The sequence below is a fragment of the Artemia sp. Qi Xiang Cuo genome, chromosome 20 (genome assembly GCF_049724085.1).
Source record: "Artemia sp. Qi Xiang Cuo chromosome 20, ASM4972408v1, whole genome shotgun sequence".
Taxonomy (NCBI): domain Eukaryota; kingdom Metazoa; phylum Arthropoda; class Branchiopoda; order Anostraca; family Artemiidae; genus Artemia; species Artemia sp. Qi Xiang Cuo.
In genome coordinates, this window is record NC_142813.1 from 8,054,497 (window position 1) to 8,081,907 (window position 27,411).

The 27,411-nt window shown below is 36.4% G+C and overlaps 1 protein-coding gene across 5 annotated transcripts in view; it reads right to left on the reverse strand.

Annotated features, from left to right (window-relative positions):
- The window catches only part of promL (prominin-like), a 166,453-nt gene that overhangs the window by 55,448 nt on the left and 83,594 nt on the right, over positions 1–27,411 (reverse strand). For all 5 annotated transcript variants that reach the window (XM_089105989.1, XM_089105993.1, XM_089105991.1 and 2 more), the window contains 2 exons: positions 6,685–6,834; positions 2,646–2,873 (listed from right to left, as the gene is read on the reverse strand). In XM_089105989.1, the coding sequence (XP_088962115.1) occupies positions 2,646–2,873; positions 6,685–6,834 (378 nt within the window). The remainder of the gene's footprint in view (positions 1–2,645; positions 2,874–6,684; positions 6,835–27,411) is intronic.

Consider the following 27,411-nt stretch of genomic DNA (forward strand, 5'->3'; position numbering starts at 1 on the left):
ACTTCGCAGGCTTAGGAATCAATGGAGCAGAATCTTTGGCTAAATAGGATTCTTCTGACCAAAATGCAGAGCCATGGAGTGCGCTGTGAAGTTAGAAACCTTGATTTATGCTGGTATCAAAATATTAAAATCTTTTGAAATAATTTTTCCATCTTCACGGAGTTTTTTTTAAATACTAAAAAAAAAAACATAAAAAAAGCATTATTTGCACCCTGGATTCATCTTAAATTTCTTAACCAAGATTCCTTACGATTTTTCTTTCGGTTGTTTCAAAATTATGAAGTTTTAAAGATCAGGTTTTAAATCAATTTTTTTAATTAAATTTAAAATCAAGTTTAACTTAAATAAACTTAAAAATCTAAAATTAGTTTTAAATTTAACTTAAAAAAATTTAACACAATACTTTTTGGCCAACAATTCAAACATGAACAACCTGTTCTCAGAGAACTGGTTTTATAGCGACAAAGACAAGTGACGGCTGAGAGAATGCATTGGACTTATATAATTTAGGCTATATATTTGCACATTAGGGGGGAGGTGAGGGTAAAGTAATTGGACAGCGTGAAGTTAGAAAACAATTCTTACTTCGTAATATGCAGAATAATTATTGCTAACACATTTTGCATGCAAACCCTCAATACTTAAACCCTTTGACATGACTACATTTTCAAAGGAAAGCTAGACCGTCTAAAGTTATTGGTGCCATACGTTTTAAACCTTTTATCTGATTTTTCACTCACGTTTCTTTTTTTCAAATTTGGCGCCCGCTATTACCAAATACTACATAACTTCATATGGAAGTCTTTTTTCAATTAAAATTGAATTCCAATTTTTTTCTGAATTTTTAAATATATATGTATGTCGTTGTGTTTCCAACGAACCAACTTCAACAAGGTATTCTATTTTCACTGTCTTTAGTACTTCAAGCTTCCCTGTCTAAAAACAAAAACTATTGAGATCAACCCTTGACACTAATGGCTGTTTCAACCTTCATGTATTTTCTGAAGTAGGCTAAATTTGATTTTAGGCTATAGTTCAGTGGAAAAATAGAAGGTTTATAAACTGTGTGCCCATGCCAAAAAAGACACCACACAACGCTAGATTACATACAACAAAAGTACTGGCTGCATTTCATGTTCTGTTAACAGGGGCACCGATCGGGAAGGGGCAGAGGTGCGCAACTGCCCCTCCCCCCAGATTTTTAAAATAACTTATTATATCTTCAACAAAACAATAGAAACGCCTACCCCCCTGGATTTTAAAATACCTTTTTATATCTTCATGTGAAAAAGATCTCCCACTTCCACCCCCTGGGTTTCAAATTTTACCTTTCTTTGTATCTTTATTCAAAGGAAAATAAAAAAAAATCCTTGCATCCCTACTCTTACATTTACGTGAGTCGATGTCACTGTCTGACGGCTTATAGATTTTTACACAGTAGGCTGGAAGCCTCCATACTTGGAACCATTCTTGATTTCCCCATTCTCAGCCTATATACTCCAAGATATAGTTGTACACCTAAAAAAAGATCGGATTTTGCCCCAGATGTGGCATGCGCGAACCATTAAGAGCTGAAATGTAGGTGTTCCCTTAGGTGCTTTAAAAATAAATTAAAAAATTATCTGATTAATTTTTTATAAACAGAGTTAATTAATAATTAAGTTTCTTTTTTATTTGTTTAATTATTATTACTTTTTCCGTTACTAGTCTCCATTTTTATTCCATCTATTTTTATTATCCCTTAGCATGTTCTCGCACCAAATTAGAACATGATGCAAGATACAGGCTGAAATACGAGATATAGGCTTCTTTTTTTCTCCGCAGCTGTATTAGCCTCTGGCGGCTCGGTGCTGCAGTGAGTTGTTACTCGTAGTAGTAGTACTACACCATCTGAATCCCATAGCATGTTCTCGCACCAAATTAGAACATGGTGCAAGATATAGGCTGAAATACGAGATACAGGCTTCTTTTTTTCTGCGCAGCTGTATTAGCCTCTGGCGGCTCGGTGCTGCAGTGAGTTGTTAGTGGTAGTAGTAGTACTACACCATCTGAATCCCGTAGCATGTTCTCACACCAAATTAGAACATGGTGCAAGATATAGGCTGAAATACGAGATATAGGCTTCTTTTTTTCTGCGCAGCTGTATTAGCCTCTGGCGGCTCGGTGCTGCAGTGAGTTGTTACTGGTAGTAGTAGTACTACACCATCTGAATCCCATAGCATGATCTCGCGCCAAATTAGAGCATGGTGCAAGATATAGGTTGAAATACGACTTTCAGTGACTCCAATTCAGGAATATAAGGGAGGGGTAGAACAATTTTATATTTTTTATTGAAGATACAAAAAAAAGAAAACAGAACAACAATGGGCAAACATACCTACATAAGGGGTAGTAGGGATTTCACTGCTCGGGCAAACCATTGGCAACTCTATCTAAAACCTAAAGAGGAGGAGGGGGGAGGAAGTGGTTTAAATAATAGTACGTCATTGCAGCATAGAATCCTTCATGGAATAAACCACAGAAATTTTTGTGCATCACAGAAATTACTTTTCACACCCATTCATACCCGCTGCCACCAGGGCATATGCACACTTAGCTGGAAACCACAACCCTAAATGAATTAAATAAAAAAAAATGAAATATACCTCAGTACTGAAGAAATATGGACTCCGGTGGGCCTTGCTTCCTCTGGATAGTACTTATCAAAATCAATCACTTGATCCAGTGTTTCCATAACCATCGAATCATGATAGGTACTTTGGGATCCATTTTGGCTATCACAGATTAGTTTTTCAGATATAGAGCCAACGACGAAATGCGCAACAACCAAAGACATGAGAAGCACAAAGAGCATAAAAATTTGAACAACGCCACTAAAACGAAGGTAAAACTTTATTTATTTTAAACTAAAAGTTAAAATAAAAAAAAGGGGAAAAGATGAAGCCAATCATCTTTTGATTTACATCTTTTAAATCAGCAAGACAATATGTGAATCCAGGGTATCAAAAGAGAATATCTGCAATATATTAGAAGGGGATGAGGGTCAAAATATTCAATCAAAAGATATAATGTGCATCTCGGTTGTCAAAAAGGCATATCTGAAATGTCCCAGGAACGGCTAAAGCCATTTAGTTGAAACTTTCAGGGAATGTTGAGGGGGTGTTGAATCAAATCAAAAGACACTAATTAGAAGCATTAAATTAGAATTAGACATTTTAATTCATACACCAGAAATATGAAAGACCGAAGAAACATTCACTATATTAACCAAAACGAAAACTTTGGTAATCAAAATATAAAAACAAATTTCCGAAAAAGAGCTTTTTCAAAGAAAAGTAAAGAGCCATATGAAACTTAAGACCAGGAGAATTAAATTCCTAAAATAATTCAAACTCAATACGACCAAAAATTACTATTAAAGAATAAATGAAGCCAAAAACGAACAGAAATTAAACCAAACGATCATATAAAGCATATAAATACCAGGTACGAATTTAGATAAATAAATAAATCTTAAAACCCCTACTACTACTAACAAATCACCGCAGCACCAAGCCACCTGGGGCCAAAACAGCTACACGCGCTCCTCCTCTATCCCAATCTATTCAAAGCCTCCCTTTTTACACCCTCCCAGGAAGTCCTCACTTCCCTTAAATCTTTCTTTACGACATATTCCAACCCTAGGCGCGGACAACCTGCTTTCCGTTTAGCCCTCGACGGTTGACCGGAAAGGACAATCTTCGGCAATCTGTCATCCTTCATCCACAGAACGTGCCCTAGCCATCTCAGCCTTTCTTTCGTTATAGCCATAGAAAGTGGTATTGAACCCCATTTTTCGTACAGCCTAATATTTGAAATACGATAAGTCAGTTGGGCATCTAAGACACTCCGTAAGCTAGGCCATTTCCGTGGGCAACATCAAGAAGATCTTCATCCGCTTTTCGGATCACCCATGCTTCAGAGCCATATTTGACCACTGTCAACACTGTAGCTTCCAATATTCTAATCTTGGTTTGCAGACTTATCTTCCAATTCTTGAAAACTTTTTTTTAACTGTGAAAAAAACCCTGAGCCTTGGCTATTCTACTTTTAACATCTTCGCTGCTCCAATCCTCTTTACTGATAATACTACCAAGGCAAGTGAAGCTGCCCACCTGATCAATCTTTTCATTACCCAACGCCACCTTTTCATCTTCACTTATTCCTAGCCTTACAGACTTAGTATTCTTAACATTAATTTTCAAACCTATTCTAGCACCCTGAACTTGCAAACCTCTAAAAGTTCACTCATTTAGCTCACACTATTCATCTGGGATCATTAGCTTAAACCATCAGCATAATCTAAGTCGAGGAGATATTTTCTTCCCAATTCGATTCCGTGGTCTCCAATTGCCTTTCCTGTGCTCCTTAAGACAGAGTTCATGAAAATGATCCATAAAAAAGGGAGACAGAACACAACCCTGCTTAACTCCTGATTTAAAACAAAACCAGCTGCTAACCTCATTTCCTACCGTAGCCGCAGTAGATTTATTCTCCTACATAGCACTAATCACTCTAACGTATTTGTCTGGTATACCATACAAGGATAAAACCTTTGCTAAAGCTCTTTTATCAACAGAATCGAACGCTTGCTCATAATCTATAAGACTGAGGACCAAAGGTGTTTGACAACTCAGGCCCTTCTCAGTTATTAAACAAAGAGTGAAAATCTGGTCGACATATCCTCTACCTTTTCTAAAATCGCACTGTTCTTCTCTTAAAACTTTGTCCACAATCTCTCGGTCTAAAAGGTATCATATTACTAAGTAATTTGCTACCTACAGAGACCAGACTAATGCCTCAATAATTACCACATTCACTCTTATCACCTTTCTGATAAAGTGGCTTAATTAAGATTTTCCTAAAATCGTTAGGTATTTTCTCTTTTTCAAAAATCATATCCATAATCTTCAGAAACTTATTTCTAACCTCAGAGCCATCATATATAAGATACTCATTTCCCACCCTATCAGCACCTGGAGCCTTATTATTTTTTTATCCTTTTAGTACTGTCACTAATTCTTCCTCACAAAACAAATCTTCCTTCACATCTAAGGTATCACAAACTTTTTCATTTTCCTCTATATTTTTTCCTGCAACTCTATCTCGGTTTAACAAATTCTCAAAATGTTCTGCCCATCTCTCTTTAACTCTTCCTAAATCTTAAAACGAGTTAAAATTAAACTCAATGTTCAAGTAAAACTCTAAACGAACAAAATTTACTACAAAAAGTAGTTTCGCTACTGTCCTTTTTCCCTTTCCATAACCGTAGAAGACTTTAGCTTGTTGCGCCATTTGGGTTTTGCTGAAAACAAAATATATTACAAATATTTTCTTTTATATTAATAACATCAAAAAAATAAAATAGAAATTGCAATAGATAAATTTTGAATTGCTGAGTTTCCAAGAGTTATTACTAAATATATTAAATATTCAGTCGTCTAGATTATTTCAGTGATTTTATATTTATTTTTTGTCGATGTTTTGAAAAACAAAAGCATAGTATTCGAGATTAATAATATTATATATTAATTATATATTAAATTCCATTAATACTATTATATACTATTAATACTATTATATATTAAATATTCAGTTTATTTTCTATTAGTTCTTTTCAGTCGTCTTGATTATTTTAGTGATTTTATATTTATTTTTTGTCGATGTTTTGAAAAACAAAAGTATAGTGTTCAAGATACATATAACTTTCAGTAAAACACAACAAGCTTTAGATTTTTACGGTTAGGGGGATGGGAAAGGGAGACTTGAATTTTCAATTTATTTTTTACTCCTTTTAAGACTCGTTCAATCCTCTATATTAATACCCGCTATATATTTGTTTTGTATAGTAACAGTAATAATACAAATTTTTGTAGATAAGAGCTTGAAAACTCTACAGTAGGGTTCTCTGATCGTTTGTAGTAAGGAGGGGGCATGTGCCTCAAAGGCTGCATTTTAATGCCTAAACATCCTAACTCTCACTGAGCTTTCAAATAAATGTAGAATTAGTTCTAAGAAAGGGGGAGCTAGATATTGATATGCAATCCATCTTGATTTCTACAAATATTTCTGGTCTACATAGTTAATACGAAAGTAAAGAGTAACATTAAACCCTGAAACAAGCAAAATTTATTAGGCGTAGGAGGGGACCTGCCACCTCCTCATCGTGGTCGTAGAAATTTCGAATGATGCTCATTCGATCAGAAATTGAGAGTTTTAGTCCTTTTTTTAAAAATTGAAACTGATCCCAAACCTACCAGCTCGTCCTAGAATCTGTTTTAATATCTGGTCCTTTTGTTACCCCTTAAGATATCTGGTCGACATTCTGAGACGTTCTGAGAAATGTGAAAGTAAAGAGTAACATTAAACCCTGAAACAAGCAAAATTTATTATGTGTAGGAGGGAGCCTGCCACCTCCTCATCGTGGTCGTAGAAATTTCGAATGATGCTCATTCGATCAGAAATTTAGAGTTCTAGTCCTTTTGTTACCCCTTAAGATATCTGGTCGACGTTCTGAGGTAACTATTTTGTACTTTCTCAATGGCTGTTCAATTTTGCGTGTGATCGAATTATATGGGAGGAGTGTTCCACAGGAAGGAATTTTCCGGAGAGGAATTTGCCATTACGCAAAAGTTATTTACTTACAATTTAATCCAACTGCCACCGGCAGCTCTAGTGCCACATCCATCGTGGCGAATTGTAGGTTTCGACCCGCAGCATCCACACATTAATCCTAATGCAAGAATGATAAATATTGATAATACAACACCACATGCTATGAGATCACCATAAAACCTAGAAAAAAAAATTGGTCAATAAACATGAATTTAAGAAATTACTTAATTATAGAATTAATTAATTAACTAGAAATTTGTATTTTTAGCCAGAAGAAAGATCACGGATGTGTGTTTATTTGTTCTTTGTTATTCCCACGGGTGATCGTATCGAACCAATGGTCCTAGAAGACTGTGTAAAGATCAGGGCTGTTCGAACGGAAATTCAAAGTTCTAGTGCCCTTTTTAAGTGAAGAAAAGCACTAGAGGACAACTAACACCCCTCCCATGCCCCTTTTTCCACAATGATATCCTATAAAAATTGGAAAATACTTTCCAATTTGGCTTACTTTAAACCTGACGAGTCCATATTAATACTCGACTGCCACATGAGGGAGGAGGGTTTCAGTATTGAATAAAGTCGCTTTTGAGCACTCCCAGAACACAGATGCCCAACCATAAGTGAAACTAAACACATATCAGTGTATTCATGAACTAAACTCTAATTTGTTTATCGACCAATTAATTTCAGGACTTTCTGAATTGATCCGAAATACCTAAATCCTGGTCAGACAACTCACATGGTTTTGTTTATTGCTTCTCCTTTTTAAGAGAATATATCTTCTTTTTCTCCTTTTTACCTTTTTACTTTCTCCTTTTTCTTTCTTTTAAGAGAATATATCTCCTTTTTCTACCTTTTTACTTTTTTACTTTTTACTTTCTCCTTTTTCTTTCTTTTAAGAGAATATAACTCCTTTTTCTCCTTTTTACTTTTTTACTTTCTCCTTTTTCTTTCTTTTAAGAAAATGTATCTCATTTTTCTCCTTTTTCTTTTTTACTTTCTCCTTTTTCTTTCTTTTAAGAGAATATATCTCCTTTTTCTCCTTTTTACTTTTTTACTTTTTATTTTCTACTTTTTCTTTCTTTTAAGAGAATATATCTCCTTTTTCTCCTTTTTACTTTCTCCTTTTTCTTTCTTTTAAGAAAATATATCTCCTTTTTCTCCTTTTTACTTTTTTACTTTCTCCTTTTTCTTTCTCTTGAGAGAATATATCTCCTTTTTCTCCTTTTTACGTTTTTACTTTTTGCTTTCTCCTTTTTCTTTCTTTTAAGAGAATATATCTCCTATTTCTCCTTTTTACTTTTTTAATTTCTCCTTTTTCTTTCTTTTAAGAGAATATATATCCCTTTTCTCCTTTTTACTTTTTTACTTTCTCCTTTTTCTTTCTTTTAAGAGAATATATCTCCTTTTTCTTTCTTTTAAGAGAATATATCTCCTTTTTCTCCTTTTTTCTTTTTTACTTTCGGACAATTTTAACAGAATAAGTTGAGTCACATATCTATTTTTCTGAGTTGTTCGTAGGCGTAAGGGGTCGACTTGCTTTCCTCACTTTTTTTTTCGGCTACGTCTATGACTTCCTTGTCGCCTAATTTGTTTCGGCTAATAATAATAAATGAAATCACGTTGCCCTTTTTTCTTTATAGTTCAATTTATTTTTATTTCGTCTTTCGGTTTTTCGGGCCACGAAGCCCACTGTGGGAGAGGGTATTTTTATGTTATTTGTTGTTGTAGAGATATTGTTAATAAATGAACTTAAACCTAGTCCTGACCCATTTTAGCAACGAATCCACCAGATATTCAATTTCGCTTCTCTACTTTCTTTGCAGCTTCTTCCAAAAACAAAACGGATAATTGGAAAAGAAATAAAAGAAAGCACAAGTTTGAGTCACGCCAGTCACATTTGTCAACAAAAAACAAAATCACGCACAAATTAAGCGTCAATAATGTTGTGAGCAATATAGTAATGTAATAATAATTTAGCCATCCCACTATGGCTTCTTTTTTGCAATGTTGTGAGCAATGTAGTGATGTAACTAGACCCCGGCACCGCGCCGACGGATCGACCGAACGCCGCCGACGAGAGGCCCGGTCGAACGCCGCCGAAGTTTCGTACCACCGCCGGCGCGCCAATCGCATTGCGTCAACCGCAAAATCGGAGCTTTTTCTTCTCGTGTGGTTTAGTATTTCGATTTGCCTGATTAGAAATCAAGCAGGGCTTGCACTCTCCCCGAATTTTCGGGAATTTTCCCAAAAATCTATGCGTCACCCCGAAAATAAATTTGGTTCCCCGAATCCCCGAAAATCACGCAATCGCGGTGCCACCCCTAGCGATTTATCACCAGTGACTTTCCCTGCCAAATTTTACTTTGCATACCATAATTCTTCGCTACTCTCTGGTTCGTTAATTTTCGTCTCTTTTGTTACTTTGCATAAAAACCAGACAGATGCAATATGCCATTGCATTGCAAATATTGCAATATACATAATTCTTCATATGTTGACAAAAAAAAGTATCGTCTTTATGAAATTAGTTTAAATCATTTCGAATCCAGTTTCCCATTTGCAATTCCTTACATCATTCGTAGTCAAGATTTTTATTTTCAAGTTGAATAGAATTACAGAACGCAACATTCATTACAGTTTAATTTTGAAATTGATAGCAGAAAGATCGTTTCTACAGCTGAATTGCAAGTTTGCAGATTTTGTTTTCTTTTACTATTTTTAGATAAGATTTTCTTAATGTTTAATACTCAATTGTTGAACGCCTGATAGATTAAAGAAAATACAATCTGAAAATATTTACCCTCCCCCCCCAAAAAAAATCCTTCTATTGAGACAAAATTTAGCTATAGACTAAGCTATGTACAAGGTTGAGGAATTAAATATTAAAACGGAAGTTACCCCAAAAATACGATTCATAATAAAATTGTAAATTATTGCCTGTAAGGGGGGGGGGATATGGGGCTATCATTTTAAAATGATAATACCTCACTTTTTTTAAATTGAAAGTAGGGATGCCAAAAAGATAATTATTTTTTTCATTTAAACCCGAGATGGAAAAAATACTATAAAAATTCCCTGGGAAACCATTGAAATATTTTGATAGACCCAGAGCCCCCCGTTGGGACTTGTTCATTGTCTTTGTTTTTTTTGCGATTTCTCATAGGAAACTGGCCTAATTTGGCTTTTGTGTGTGCTTCCTTTTAATTAGATTCTTTGGATCTTATTGAATGCCACGGCGAATCTATGACTCAGTTTTTCAGTAATTTGAGGTATATCCGAAAGCTGATAATATCATATACCAGCTGACAATAGCTGGTACAATGAAAGCTGAGACGGTATCCTATCAAGGTGGTATCCAGAGGGGGTGGGGGGGGGGTAGGGAGGTATTACATTTAAATGATAAGATCTCGATTTTTTTTTTATTGAAAGCAGGGATCCCAAAAAGTTAATTTTTTTTTAATTTAAAGCAGAAACGGCATCCTATCAAGGTGGTATCCCGGGGGGGGGGTAGTGAGCTATCATATTTAAATGATAATACCTCGATTATTTTATTGGAAGCAGGGATGCCAAAAAGTTGAAAAGTTGCATGGTTTTTTGTCCAAAGGGAAAGGGATATATGCGTCCAACCCGTTTTTTTCGTATTGATGAAACGGGTTTACTTTGAAAACATTCATTCATAAGTACCAGGCATATTCACACTAAAACGAATTGGTGTGACGAAAACGATATCGACATCCCCACCTAACGTTGCGCTCGACTGACAATGGCGCCCTTTGTCCAGTGCCCAAGTTACATTAAAAGGTCAGGTCATAATAATAGCTTTCAATTTGGGAGGTTCAAGAAGGAATCTTTGGCAGTCTTTTGACCTCAGGGTACTAGATGTTGCAACGTTCTTAAGTATCCACAGTGGTTTAAAAAAATCGATCACCCCACAAATGATTACCAAAAATATGTACAAATATAACAACATATGGAATATTATAAATCTTTTTTCAAAGCTTTGAAGAAAAGCAAAAAAGGATAAATACCCATAACTACGCTTAAAAGCTATTTTAAAAAGAAACTCTTTGGAGATTTCCATGGAAATGACCATAGCAGAAGATTTGAACCTTAGCGGGGATCAAATGAGATTCTTTGAGCATTTTGACTACATGTGACTTATTGTTGCGCCTTTCTTAAATTCGGTAGTTTTTGTGTGCATTTGGTAATCAAAGCTTTAACTCCATAGCTTATGCTAATTGACTTAACATTTTGCTTGGATTAAAAGTGAAGAACTAGGATGAAAATCCCAACATCTTCCTGGAGCTACTTCAGTCTGCATATTATTTCATTTAATTACATTTAAAACGGATGAGCTTTTCATTTTTTACCTAAGAAAATGGCACTTCATTTTTCTTCATACCGAATAAAACATTAGGTGTTTTTTGTTTCATTGTAAATGAAATGTTCTCATGTGAAGTGTTCATCATGTAATTTTCAATTTGATAAATTTACTCCTTTAAGATGCAGTTTATAATTTGACTGATATTAGGTATTTATGTGTTCATAATTTGGAATGAATCCCCAAAAGAAAGAATGAATAATGTCCAAAAGAGCAAAATTTAAGTTCAGCCTTAGCCTACATGACATATATTCTATAAAGAAGCCAAAAAAAACTTTAAAATGAATTTTTTTAAAATTGTTATTAAAAACCAGCTTTTAATGTATGAAGGCTTTTTAGGAATCCAAAAGAGCAAAAAAAAAACAATCAATATCAAAGTCACCAATTTCAACTGCTTTAAAGGTGACAAAACAGATATAGGCAAAGGGCATTATGAAAATATTAAGCTTCTAGGTTCAAATTTAAATTCAAAGTTTTTACCCAGATAACTGACGAATTTTGTGATACGGTATTTGAAGTTTTGTATGCAGTAATGCTCGATGAAAAAAACTACCAATTTTGATAATTATTTATGTTAAGAATACATAGCTAATAGATACTTCAACTACTCGTATTATGCAAGGGTTCTGAAACGCCACAGCCATTTCGTTTCTACCAGATTTCTACTTTTCTTGATGAATAACGAAGAAAACCAGTTTCCAGCCAGCGACTTGTGAATTTTTGAACTCATGAATAGGCTCGAATCTGTTGTAAATTTAAGCTGTGATTTGAGAAAGACTGATGAAAACATTAATGTTTGCGGACAACATTGATAGCACCGGCGGCGCACCACCGACATCGTACCGGCGGCACGCCGTGGCGCGCTGTTTTTGGCCCCGCCCCCGCCGGTCTTCCCTCATCGGCGCGGCGCCGGGGTCTAGATGTAACAATAAGTTTGCCATCCCCCTGTGGCTTTTTTTCAATGTTGTGAGTAATATAGTGATTTAATAACAATTTTGCCACCCCCTGTGGCTTAAGCTTCAATAATGTTATGAGCAATGTAGGGATGTAACAATAATTTTGCCATCCCCCTGTGTCTTTTTCTTCAATGTTGTGAGCAATAAAGTGATTTATTAACAATTTTGCCACCCCCTGTGGCTTAAGCTTCAATAATGTTGTGAGCAATGTAGTGATGTAATAATGTTTTCATCATCCCCCTTTGGCTTAAGCTTCAATAATTTTGTGAGCTATAGTGATGTAATAATAATTTTGCCAACCCCCTGTGGCTTTCTTTGCAATGTTGTGAGCAATTTTGTGATATAATCAATATTTTGTCATCCCCCTGTGGCTTTTTGCAATGTTTTGAGCAATTTAGTGATGTAGTAATAATTTTGTCATTCCCGTGTGGCTTTATTTGGAATGTTGTGAGCAATTTAGTGATGCAGTAATAATTTTGCCGTTCCCCTGTGGCATTTTCTATCTATCTATCTATAGGCGAGAGTACTTAGTATGTGCTGTTGTTCTATGGTTGATTGCTTTTAATTACTGGTCGTGGTATATTAGGAAAAAACTCATTTTAACGGTAATCATAACATCTAACGTCATTTTTGGACAAAAGAGGAGATTGCGCAACAACAAAGCGCCATTTTCCGCCACGAAATATCAATTTTTGCCCTAAGAGGCCCAAAATGCCGGGAAACGCACACTCTCAGATAGCCCATCGATTTGTCATAGCCTAAAGAGGCCCAAAATGCTGGGGAACGACACTCTCGGATAGCATATCGGTTTGTCATAGCCTAAAGAGGCCCAAAATACCGGGGAAAGCACACTCTCAGATAGCCCATCGATTTGTCATAGCCTAAAGAGCCCTAAAATGCCGGGGAACGCAAACTCTCGGATAGCATATCGGTTTGTCATAGCCTAAAGAGGCCCTAAATGCCGGGGAACACATTCTCAGATAGCCCATCGGTTTGTCATAGTCTAAAGAGGCCCAAAATGCCGGGAAACGCACGCTCTAAGATAGTATATCCGTTTGTCATAGCCTAAAGAGGCCCAAAATACCGGGGAAAGCACACTCTCAGATAGCCCATCGATTTGTCATAGCCTAAAACCTTTAAATTCCACGTCTTGAAAACCAAGAAAAATTGTATTTTAGCATGAACGGTATATCTGTTGCACCTCATCTTTTCTTCTTCTCACAGAAATGGACGTACCTGTCTTGTATGCCCACACTTTTGTCCCACATTATCTGTCTTATTTTTCGTCCCTCTACATACCCGTTATTGTTATATTTCTCATATATGACTCTGTGTTTTACGCGTAATCTGTCTTGTTCTTTGTCCCGCTACTTGTCCGTTATCATTTTATTGCCTATATCTGTCTCTGCGTTTTATCCATTAACTCTCTTGTCTTTCGTCCCGCTACTTGTCAGTTATCGTTCTATTGTTCTATTTTCCCATATTTTTTTTTTGTTTGTCAGAACAAAGAAGTACTCTCTTCTAAAGAAAGAAAGAAAAAAAAGAACGAAAGAAAAAAAGAAAGAAAAAAACTGTACAAGGAAAATATCTTATGAACACGGGCAATTCTGTTCCTTGAGTCATTTGCAACCACAGTTCATATATAATCCAGTATGATCATTCTCTATCTCACCCATTATAAAAACCCGGACCGGGGTGCGAGTGACCCGGAGAACCTTGTTGCGGATATAAACATAGGCGAAGTCAGATAAGTAGGGATTAATGTTAGAATGTTTACGTATGTTAACATCAAAGTGCGTGGTAAGAATCGGAAACAGACGAACCATCATCCCCGCTAATGCAGAAATAAGTGGGAGGAGCTTTTTGTTCGCAACGAGAACGAAGACCAGAAATGATCTGCGATAAGCTTACTGGAATATTCAGTCTACTGTGTTTGCAACTGACAATAAGCTAACTCAACCATATCTAAAGTTAGATAGAATTCATAGGAAAGGACTTGAAAACTTCAGATCAGTAAAAGGTAATCAAGTCACAAGAAGCAGAGAAAAAAGGTCACAGCCATCGTACATAGAACTATTTTTCCCCCTATCTTTCCGTACGAAAAACATTCATTTTTCTACGGGACATTTACATTATACTTTGAATTATAGTACATGTTGACATTATAATTATGTTTATTATTATATGATATTTTAAAACCAATAGATATCATATTTATTGCTTATATCAGTCACTGTTTTTTATAACTTATCTGTTTGAAGCTAAAAATTTACTTAGAAATTTAAAACTTATTTTTTAAGTATGTTGAAATAGTTTGTGGTAACCGCCCAGTGCCAGTGCATTTATTTCTTCCCATGGGCGGTTACCTATTGATCATGTTTAACTAGATCGTTTTGAAATAAATTAATCTAATCTAATTTTCTCTGTCCCCTGACTTGCCCGGTATCATTCTGTTGCCTATATCTGTCTCCGTTTTTTATTTATCTGTCGTTTTTTTCATTCTTCTCTTGCCTATTTCTATTTCTTTTCTATTCTATTTCTTTCTGTTCTATTCTATTTCTTTTCTATTCTATTTCTATTCTATTCTATTTCTTTTTTATTCTATTTCTTTTCTATTCTATTCTTTTCTATTTCTTATATCGGTTTCACTGGTTTACCCATTTTCTGTCTTGTTTTTTTTTGTCCCCCTACTTGTCCGTTATCGTTCTATTGTTCTCTTTTCCCATATCTTTTTGTTTATCAGAGCAAAGAATTACCCCCGCCCCCCCCCCTCCGAAAAAAAAAACAAGGAAAAGATCCTATAATCCGGGTAATTAGTTTCCTTGAGAAACCAATCAATTTAAAACTCAAAATAAACTAACTCAACCATATCTTAAGTCGGATGGAATTCACAAGAAAGGACTTGAGAAATTTAAGGCAGTAGAAGGAAAAAGAGTCACAAGAAACAGAAAAAAAACAATCAGAAAATCAGAAAACAGAAAAACAATCTGAAAACAGAAAAAAACAGCCATCGCATATACACCAATTTTGCCCCCCCCCCCCCTTTTTCGTACGACTCATTTTTCTACGGTACCTTTTTTTCTACGGTATTCATTTTTCTACGGTATTCATTTTTCTATGGTACCTCATTTTTCTACGGCATTCATTTTTCTACGGTACCTTTTTTTCTACGGCATTAATTTTTCTACGGTATTCATTTTTCTACGGTAACTTTTTTCTACGGCATTCATTTTTCCATGGTACCTTTTTTCTACGGCATTCATTTTTCTACGGTATTTATTTTTCTACGGTACCTTTTTTCTACGGTATTCATTTTTCTACTGACCTTTCTTGCTACGGTATTCATTTTTCTACGGTATCTTTTTTCTACGGTATTAATTTTTCTATGGTACCTTTTTTTCTACGGCATTCATTTTTCTACGGTACCTTTTTTCTACGGCATTCATTTTTCTACGGTATCTTTTTTTATACGGCATTCATTTTTCTACGGTACCTTTTTTCTACGGTATTCATTGTTCTACGGTACCTTTTTTCTACGGTATTCATTTTTCTACGGTACCTATTTTCTACGGTATTCATTTTTCTATTGTACCTTTTTTTTGCTGCGGTATTCATTTTTAAACGCTACCTGTTTTCTACGGTTTTCATTTTTCTAGCGTAATTTTTTTTCTACGGTACCTTTACAGCATATATGTTGAATTATACTGAATTTTTACATCATATTTATGTTTATATTTATTAGTGTCCGAGGACTTTTTAAACTTGAAAATGTATTTCTTCATTATAAAAATATCATTTAGTTTATTATAGTATTATTCTAATGTTTATCTTTATAGTATATCATTATATGTGTATCATTATATTAAAGAGACGAAAGCCTTTTTATTGCAGTATATTATTATTATTATCATTTGTTTTACTCATTTTTATATAGTTTATTATAATGGTATATCATAATATATAATATAATCAATATACTATATATATAAATTTATTATAGTTTATTGTAGTATATTGCTTATTATAGTATATTTCATATAGATTACTAAAATTCTTTATTATTTATTTGTTTATAATGTTTATTTATTTATTTAAATATAACCCACAAATGAACATTGAAAAATAATACTGCGGAGTAGTGAAAAATATGAAAGATAACCTAACACAGCAATATCATAACCAACATACATAATAGAACACACAACAACAAAACAACACACAGTCTTGATTCAGAGTTCATAGTAAATGTATCTGTCATAAATTGGATATTATCAAACCAGTAAGCTTTTTCAGTGAATTATAATCCCAGTGAAGCTATTGGATTTCGCAATATTTGTCAAAGGATTATAATTCCTGACCTATGAAAAAACCTTTGCTTAATCTACTAACCTAGTTTCTGGACATTTATTTATATTTTGTAAAAGTGGTATGAATTTGAAATTTTTTCACTGATAATATTGGAGGTTAGCCATCAAGCAGTGTGATTTTAAATAAATAGGATATCTGATATTTAGAGGCATTTACGCTTCAATTGAGGTGGGGACAGAAAAATGAGCAGAGGGGGGTGAAGGGTTGTTAGCAAGAGCCGTGGTACCCACTGGGTTCGCCCCTTAAAGTGCGGGGACAAGGTAGACAGCCTTCAACGCTTCACTTACGGTTCCTGCAAGGTAACCACCAGAAAAATATTGAATACATAGTTCAACCCTTAAATATCTGCCTAGATTTCGATATTATTCATTATCAAAGAAATTGGTGAATATATTTTGGACTTAATCCAAATTAATGAAATGAAAACTATGCTGGTATTGAACCCAGTTTTGAACTTTGTATCTAGATGCATGACAAAGGGTATTAAGACTGATATGTTCGTTAACAAAGGAATAGAGTTTTTTGATCATGCCAGTATTATGGAAGCCAAAAAACTGCTATGGACTTACTATGAGGTTGAACTCAGATATGAAGAACGATTAAGCGAATGCAAAAAAGACTGTGATAACTTGACGGATATCGCAAAAGCCATGTGGCACTGTGCAAAGGACAGTAAAGAGCTTCCAACTTTCGTTATTCTCGAACCGGCGTCTGTTCCAACGTGTGGTGACGAAATTGCAGTCTGTATTACTACCAAAGTGAACGAAATGACAAGAAAAATGGACAGTGAGCTGCAACAGTTTTCCCGCAAGTTAGGTACTCTGAACAATGGATGGAAAATTATTGCTGATTCCAAGAATCGGGCTACAGCCTCCTCGTCAGTATCTAAAACGCCAAGTATGGAAAAACAGCTATTCTCGGTTGTCGTGAAAAATATGCCTCCTGAGTTAGACGATCCAGGAAAGCGTAAGGCCTTTATAACAAGCTTGGCACCGGGTGATATAACATTAGCGGATGCAGTGCTCAGGCGAAGAAATAAGGAATGGCAACTGTCAGTCTATTCGAAGCAGGCCACCGAAAAAGTCCTGGCCGGCCTCAAAATTAGCCATAAAATTGACAATTGACTTGTTAATTCCCAGCTCATCGGTATAGTGAAACGTCTCCCCAGCAACATGATGGAGGACCTTCTGAAAAGTTTGTCAAAAGACTCTGTAAAAGCAATCAAGTGTAGCAATTTGCAAGCGTTTAAAATGTATAACCCCTCTAAAAGTGCATTATCCGCCGCCTTTACGAACCTGATTAAAATTGGTTTTGAACTATTCCGTCTAGAAGAATTCTGCATTTTGTCTCGAATGTGTTATCGGTGCCATCGGGTGTGGCACATAGCGGCGTAATGTAAGGAAGCTGAAACTTGTAGCCGCTGTGGAGATACTGGCCACACAAGCTCCCCTGAGAACCCTTGTCCAAATCCTACTTGATGCCTGAATTGCAATTTGACTAGGCACACATGTTATCAATATGCCTGTCCTGATAACAGAAAAAACTTGAAAAATGGATCATGCTCCCAAAATGTGTAATATTCCGTCTTGGAATACAAATGGGAAAGCACTTGAGAAAACAGTTCTGTTTGATACTATGAGCCTTACAAATGAAGTAATTTGTATACAAGAGCACCTGCTTTCCGAGGACAATACTAACCTGCTCAAGTTCTCAAGTTCACTCCTGTGTTTTATTCGGCCAGTTACACGTGTGAATTCCCGAAATCGGCCATCTGGTGGCTTAGTCACTTTGGTTAGACATTCTCTTTAGTTTGAACGTTTAGCATCAATTAAAGACTTCATCGCTGTTAAAGTTCGCGATACTGTTATAATAAACGTCTATATTCCAACTAATTATAGATCTAGCCTCTCGGACAGCAAGTTCACGGGTACAAGTACTCAGTTAAGCCGTTTCGTCAAGGCTCAAATTCCTGGGAATACAAAAGTTCTATTAATAGGGGACTTCAACTGTGACCTACTTAATACCGAATCTGAAAGGACTCAAATCGTTATAGGTTCCCTTCCTGATCAGTTAAATGTCGTTGATAAGGACAAAGCTTACATTTTTATCAGTGTTGCCAACACTGTCTCAAATCTTGATCATGTGTTAACGAACTTTCCGGTGAGTGACGAAGCAAAAGTTGCAGCTGATAGTTCTTACTCTGACCATTTGCCTTTGTCATTGTCAATAACACTGGACTGTCCAAAGTTGTCGGGTCCGTGCAAATCCCAATGGAGAGTATACAGTGACTGGAAACAAGTATCAAATGATCTCTTTGCGGCTACTTCTGGGGATATCGTGAGAAAAATAAAAGTTCCCTTCCATCTTCTGCAGAGAGATGCAAACTCGTATTGCAGTGAAAGTGAAATACTTCTGCAGATAAACGTTTGCTGTGCAGAAATATTGCATGCTCTGTGTTTCGCGGAGTGTAGCAGTTCCTGTGAATCGTATCCGTAATAGATCGCAGGTGAAAGGGTTGTCTAGAAATCAGGATCTAGCGGCGGCTTGTGCGTCAGCGAAGCTATGGCTGAAAGTTTGACATGACAGCGGGAAGCCACAAAGTGGAAAAGTGAACGAGTTTCAAATCTATACTAAGCGAGAGTTCAATAAAGCGTTAGATGCCCACCGTACAACCCTCAAAGAAAATTTTGTGCAAAAGCTCAATAAGAATCCGAACCTTATTTGGTCGCTTTGGTCTAAGACTGAAGAAGCCAAGCCTACGTCTAATATTTCTGCTAATCAGTGGAGTGCTTACTTTGAGTCCGAGTTCAAAGCGCCTGATCCAGTTCTGCAGTCTAATTACGAGAATGAGCTGACTTCTATGCTTACCGACACCTTCGACGATTTCTTAGTGTCACCGGTCACAATTTGCCAGGCCGTTAAACAGCTATAAAAGGTATACTCAAAAGGCTCTGATAGTATTTCTGCTCTACATAATTCATTAGGAGGCTATGTTCTTTACCATCATATTGCCCTCCTGCTTCAGATGGTTTTGACGCAAGGGATAGTCCCGAGTTGCTTTAGTCTGGGTATAGTTATACCGATATTAAAGAAGGGAAGCCAGCCGAACAGCCTTCTTCGTATCGGCCAGTAACGATATCTTCAGTATTTTGTAAACTATTCGAGATTGTTTTGTTTGATGAGATTTATGATAAGTGTGACATCCCTCCACACCAGTTTGGTTTTCGAAAAGGCCTCAGGTGCACCCATGTACTTTATATTCTTGCTAACATATTACTTGATGCTCATCTCTCGCGAGAAACTTTGATCTTAGGTCAGTATGATGTCAGGAGAGCTTTTGACTCTGGGATTCATGCCCAGATTGTGGTTGAGCTGTGTAACCGAGGCGTGCGTTCTTCTATTGTAAGGTCACTCCGTGATATGTAAAGGAACCTCAAGCTTCGTGTTCGTTTGCAAGATGGTGAACTTAGTGGGAAGATATCTGTACATAAGGGAATTAAGCAAGGGGCTATAACGTCTCCTACTTTGTATAATTACAGTGATAATGATACACAACAGGTTATCTCTCCGACTTATATTTGCAAGCATATTAACTTGTCACTTATGGGTTTTGCAGATGATCTTTTAAATCTGTATTGGTTGCTTTCTTCATTAGAAAATAATTTCTCGCGTCTTGAAAAAAGTTGTGCTGATATTGGTTTGCAGTTTAATGTAGAAAAGTCTGCTGTTTTGTTTTTTAATTGCCCTGAAGATAATTCTACAGTCAGGCTTGGTGGAATTATCGTAACACCGTCTAGTCACATTACGTACCTTGGCCTGCCGATTGGTCGTAATCTTCGAGAGACCCGGTCTTTGCTTATTGAACACCTTTCTAAAAAAGTGCGCATTGCCTATGCGGGTGTTGTCACTAGCCGTCGCAATTTAAGCCATAAATGTTTGGCTCGTCTTTATAATGCTGTAGCTTTGCCTCATGTCTTGTACCTGTCTCCTTTTTGGAAGTTCCTGAGTGAACGAAACAAGAAAGACATAAGGTCGGTATTTTTCAAGTATGCCCGATATCTTCTTCAAGTGCCGCGTTTTTTTAGAAACCGCCATATTGCTATGAAATACGGAATTGTTGAGCCTCTGAGTGCCGTGGAGGAGGTAATTCAGAATTACGTGAAAAAACTAGAGCTCCTGGATCACGAGTGGGCCCACCTTCTCAAATAGTTGTGTTATTATGTAGTTCTTTCTGTTTGAATTTGTTTTTCTTGTCAGTTTTTGCTTTTTCTTTCTTTTCTAGTTCGTGCTCTGTCTTTTTCTGTTTATTGTAAGACAGGTTATTAATAAAATTTATTCATTCATTCAATACCAAAAACAACAATATTACTAAGAGCAAAAACAATTTAACCAGAATCACGGTTGAAAAAGCAGACTAGGAGGTCAGCGACAAAAACAACTTATTGCCCTCCAAATCACTTTTGACAATTAAAAATTCGACTATTGACTATTAATCTAACGAGCCCCCTCCATAGTTTTACCTCCACCATTTCTATAAAAATCTTTTATGTCCCCAGGGCATAACTTACAACCCTTGCCCTGAGGGCTGTGGGGAGGGGGTGGGTCAATCGAATGAGCCCCGAGGGCTGATTCGATTGGAAATTGGAGTGGCTAGTGCCGTTTTTAATATTCGAAAGGGTGTGGAGGACAACTAGCCCCCCCCCATTTCCATCAGTTCTCCAAACACATTCAATAAAAATGTTGAGACAGCCTTAGTGTTCCGCGGGGTTGTTTTACAGGAAGAGAGCACCTCTTTAAAGAGTACACTCCCCCACAGATCTCAGGGCACGGGTTTTAAGTTATGCCCCGAGGGCATATAAGAACGATGTTTGGAAAATGAATTATTTAATATTTTTTTCTTTAGAGCACGGCACTTCATATGGAAGGGGTCGTCATAGAAATTTCAAACGGGGCTCAAATTCGATTGGAAATTGAGAGTTCTAGTGCCCTGTTTAATAGTCAAAAGTGATTAGAGGGGAACTAGCCCCCCCCCCACGCCCATCATTCCCCCAAACACATCCAATCCAAACTTTGAGATAGCCATTTTGTTCAGCGTAGTTGATTTCCAGATAGAAAATAAAAAAAGGGCACTAGCCCTTTCAATTTCAAATTGAATGAGACTTTTTCAAAGCTTCTATGACAACAAATGGTGATCTAAAAATTTCTATCAGATGAATTTTGGGAAAATATGAGGTGGGGTGGTATCTGCCCTCTGATCACTTTGAATCTTAAAAAGGTCACTAGAACTTCTGATGACCAATCCAATGAGCCCCCTCCATAGTTTTACCTCCACCCTTTCTATAAAAACCATTTATGTCCCCAGGCCATAACTTACAACCCTTGCCCTGAGGGCTGTGGGGGGAGGGTGGGGGGGGTTGTCATCCTCAAAGATATAAGTTCCAGACCAAAGTGGCTATCTCAAAATTTTGATTGGATACGTTTGGAGAAATGATGGGTGTGGGAGGGGGGTTGATTGCCCTCTAATCACTTTTGACCATTAAAAAGGTGACTATTAATATTCACAGTCATATTGGATGGCAAACTAGCCATTCAAGCATCAATAATACCATAACGAGATACAATATTTCCATTTTTGAAATGATCTGCTAAATACATCAGATATTTACAATATCTAAAGTAACCACTTCTAAGTCTCCATAAATCTTTTTTCCTCAATAGATGGGCATTTGTTTAATATAATGGATTTTGTTTATTATAAAATACCATTTTCCTGTGTCGTTACTGTTAAACCTAAAAAACGTATCTAACATATTGATGTGTCCTAGATAATTATCAAACACCGCTTGCTAAGCTGCTCTCAAAAGGAGGCTCAGCAGGATAATGTAGATAAGGAGCATCATAGTATGGTTCGATATACATTTCCATGCTGATTCTCTATTTGAATGCAACCCGATGCAGACTATTTTTGGCAATTAAATAAGAAGTTTGAAAATATCAAATACAATTTTTAGGCCTAAGAGAAACGATGTCATAAGGCTTAGGATGGAGACTCATGACTCAGATGGAGACTTAATCTCAAGATGGAGACTAAATGAATTTTAATGATATAAAATGGGGTTATTAAATTAATTTGAACCACATTTTTCGTATAGCCTTTTGTTTGAAATACGGTTAGTCAGCCGGGTACCCAGAACAATCCCTAAGCAATTTCTCTGGAAAACATCTAGCAAATCTTCATCCGCTTTTCGGAGCGTCCATGCTTCAGATCCATATTTGACCACTGTAATCACTGTAGCTTCTAAGATTCTAATATTGGTTTGTAGACTTATCGTCCTATTCGTACAAACTTTTTTTATTTGTGAAAAAACACCCTGAGCCTTGGCTCTTCTATTTTTAACATCTTCACTGCTCCCACCATCTTTACTAATAATACTACCAAGGTAAGTGAAGCTGCCCACCTGATCAATCTTTTCATGACCCAACGTCACCTTTTCATCTTCACTTATTCCTAGCCTTAGTGACTTAGTCTTCCTAACATTAATTTTCAAACCAATACTAGCACCCTGAACTCGCAAAACCTCTAAAACTTCATTCATTTTGCTCACACTTTCATCTAGGATGCTTAAATCATCAGCATAATCCAAGTCCAGGAGACATTTTCCTCCCCATTTGATTCCGTGGTATCCCATTGCCTTTCCTGTGCTCCTTAAAACAAAGTCCATCAAAATGATCCATACAATGAGGGATAGAACACAACCCTGCTTAACTCCTGACTTAATACGAAACCAACTGCTAACCCCATTTCTTACCATGACAGCATAAGTGTTATTCTTGTACATAGCACTTATCACTTTGATGTGTTTGTCTGGTATACCATACAAGGATAAAACCTTTACTAAAGCTCTTATATCAACAGAATCGAACGCTTGCTCATAATCTATAAAACTGATGACCAAAGGTGTTTGAAAACTTAGGCACTTCTCAATTATTAACCTAAGAGTGAAAATTTGGTCAACACATCCTCTACCTTTTCTAAAACCGCACTGCTCTTCTCTTAAAACTTTGTCTACGGCATCTCTCAGTCTAAAAATTATCATATTACTAAGTAATTTGCTACCTACAGAGACCAGACTAACGCCTCGATAATTACCACACTCACTTTTATCACCTTTCTTATAAAGTGGCTTAGTTAAGGTTTTCCAAAAATTTTTAGGTACCTTCCTCTTTTTAAAAATAATATTAATAATCTTCAGTAACTTATATCTAGACTCATAGACTCCATATTTAATAAAATCAATTAGCACCCATTAAGCACCTGGAGCCTTATTATGTTTTAATCCTTTTAGAACTGTCGCTAATTCTTCCTCACAAAACAAATCTTCCTTCATATCCAAGGTATCATAAACTTTTTCATTTTCTTCTATATCTTTTCCTGCAACTCTATCTTGGTTAAGCAAGTTCTCAAAATGTTCGGCCCATCTCGCTTTAGCTTTTTCCTCATCGCTAATTGCCACCCCATTCCTATCTTTAACTGGGACAAGTCCGGATTGACTAATACCTCTCAATTTGTTAACGTGCCAGTACAATATTTTACTATTATGCCGTCTAGCTGCATCTTCTAAATCCTCGGCAATTTTATCCATGGCCTCCACCTCACACCTCCTTAGTTCATATTTCAATGCTTTCTCCACTTTCCTTACATTTCTTTTGTTTTCATGCGATCTATCACTCGGATAGTTCTTGTACAAGTCCTTTCTCCTTTCTATTAAACATAAAGCTTTTTCACTAATATTCTTGGCTGCAGTTCTAGCTTTCGTCCCAAGACACCTTCAACAACTTAATAAATTATTTTTCTAAAATTATTCCAACCATCTTCGACATTATCAAGTTTTAAACTCTCAAGTATAGTGTTCAACTGTTCCTGGAAAGTTTCTCTCAAATTCCCATCCTGGAGTCTACCAACATCATAACTTTCCGGGAGGTAGTTACCCTTCCGATATTTCAGCTTTAAATTAACCCTTGACACTACTAGATGGTGATCTTTACTTTTAACATCAATAACAGGTGTCCTATATACCCTAGTATCTTGTATGGATCCTGCCAGTCTTCGGTTTACTATAACATAATCAATAACGTTTGCTGTCTTACCATCATGTGAATACCATGTTAGCTTATGAGCCTTTTTATAATCAAACACCGTAATGGTTATAACTAGATTGTTACACCTATAAAATTGCAAAAATCTGTATCCATTACTGTTTTCTTTTCCTACACCAAATTTACCTAGGCGGGGATACTATCTATCCTTATTTCTACCAACCTTGGCGTTAAAATCTCCCAGTAATAACATCATATTTCTACCAGGGACCTTGTTTATTTGCTCCTGTAACTGTAAGTAAAATTCATCTGAGTTACTAGTATCTCCATCAGTCGGTTCTACAGGGGCGTATACTACTATAACTGATACCCTGAACTTTCTAGTCATAAAATGATCTAGTATTCTGTTATTAATACTTTCCCAGCCTAAACAAGACTTAGCAGCTTCCTTATTCATCTTGAGCCCTATTCCCTGTCTATGTACCCCATCCTTCCTGCCTGAATAAACAAATTCCATATCACATAATTTCATACTTCATAACCCTGGGATATGAATTTCTGAAACTCCTAGTAAATACAGCTCAAATCGCCTGAATTTGTCAGTCAAAATGTAGATATGATAGTCATTTTTTAACGTCTTAACATTCCAAGTTCCAATTTTCATGTTCTTCAAGTCATTGAAACTATTTTGGCCTCAGGAAAATCAATGATCCCCGATACTAGTGCAGGACGGGGATCACATATCTTTTCAAGTCTACACCGAAGTGCTTGAGCCGGCTTAGAACCGGACAGCAAGAAGTCCCCTGGGACCACCTTGGACGGAGGATTTGTGCAATCCTGGGCCCATCTTGGTCAAAACATGGTTTTCAGCACTTGGCGATGCTCTTCTATCTACAAGAGTCGAAATCCTGCACAGACAATCTCAAGCCTGTTGCTTCCAACTCATTATATATTCATGCCTACAAATATGATGCTACTATGGGGAGGCAACCCATAATAGATAAATTAGCTAGGAAGAGGTTTTTCAGCACAAAGACGCCCATAAAAACATACCAATCACAGAAGAATTGTCCATTAGTCAGAATCCCATGCGAATGCTGTGTCGTTTACTAGGCTATAATTTCCTCGAGGGGCGCCACTCCTCAAGAGGGAATAGAGTTGACCGCAAGGTCCCCAGTCTTGCAGGTACCCCGAAAAGGTCGAGGCCGCCCTTTGCAGAGGCTGTTGTCCATAGATCTCGATCTTACGCCCTGCCACAGTTGTCCTCCTACAGAGGATCCTCCCGCGATGGTGTTCTGCATCACCATGCAATTTAACCTATTGCTGGGAGAAGGTATGCAACTCATGGAACTTGTGGACAAACCAGTCGGCCCTTTTGAGTGTACATTTGAGGGGCCTTCTTCCTCCTCCGCCTGTATTTATGACCCCGGGCAAGGGTGCCCCAGATTCTATTATGGACCCCCAGGGACAAGGTCCCCCCTTGGTCCGTGCCTCCTATGGAGGTACCCTACATATCTGTAGAGTGTTCCCCTATCGCCACCTGGGGACACGCTGAATTGAATATAGTCATGCAACACCTCATTTAAAAGCTACTGATATAAAAATTTTAAATATCTAAGTCTTATCCAATAGTTTTTTAACCAAATTTGAAATTGCCACGTCATTCTCTGGGAGGTAGGCTACTCACATTCAGAGTTAGGAGTGTTTATAGAGCTAGGACATTCCTAGCCAAGGAAAACTTCTCCATTTAAGATATATCTTACTATAACGAATCTTTTTATGAATTTTCATTTTTCTTGTTTTGACATGGAGGGTTTGAGAGGAAAGGGGAGATGGGAGGCAAAAGAGGATTTGGGTAGCCCTTCCATGTTTGATGTAGAAAATAATGCTAGAAATATGTTCAGAAGAAGGATAGCTTTCAAATGATGTGCTGCTCAATAAGCTTTGAAAAAAATTAAAGACTGCATTTGGCCTACCTCTAGACTACCTCCATAACAGTAAAAAATAAAATATAATTGAATACAGTCATGCAACACCTCATTTGAAAGCTCCTGACATAAATATTTTAAATATCCAAGTCATATCCAATAGTTTTTGAACCAAATTTGAATTTGCCATGTTTTTCTTTCAGAGGTACTTATATTCAGGGATAGGGGGGGTTTATGGAGCTAGGAGATTCCTAGGCAATGAAAACTTCTCCATTTAAGATATATCTTACTATAGCAAATCTTTTTACAAATTTTCATTTTTCTTGTTTTGACATGGAGGGTTTGAGAAGAAAGGGGAGATGGGAGGGAAAAGAGGATTTGTGTGGCCCTTTTAGGTTGATGTAGAAAACAATGCTAGAAACATGCTCAGAAGAAGGATAGCTTTCAAATGATGTGCTAATTGATAGCTTATTAACTAAAAATAAAGCAAGCAAAATTAGGCTGTCACTACCTCAATAGGCCTAACAGTCAAAATATTTTTTTTTGAATAGCCTATAGTCATGTAACACCTAATTTGGATAATACCTAATTGGGTGGAAGAGGAGCGTGCGTAGCTGTGTTGACCTCAGGCGGCTTGGTGCTGCGATGAGTTGTTAGTAGTAGTAGTAGTATTAAATTAATATTTAGTTTAAAATTAAATATATAATACGTTTTCAAATTAAATTTGAATTGGTGGTTGTTTATTAATTCTTCTAAAACCAACTTAAAAGCATTTTCACTGCTTTACTGATAATCATTATTAACAATTAATTAAAAATTAAAATTAATTAGTAAATTTTATAACTTTAAAATTTAATAATAAGTTATTATAATTCATAATCTTTATTAATTTGTTCCTCATACTCATATAGCCTTTTCAAAGCATGTGCAAAATATTCAATTATTTATCTCCAATTTTCTACATTCTTGTCAAAATGGAATACATTATCGTCAGTGTCTTAACTCAGTATTTCTCCTCTATCTC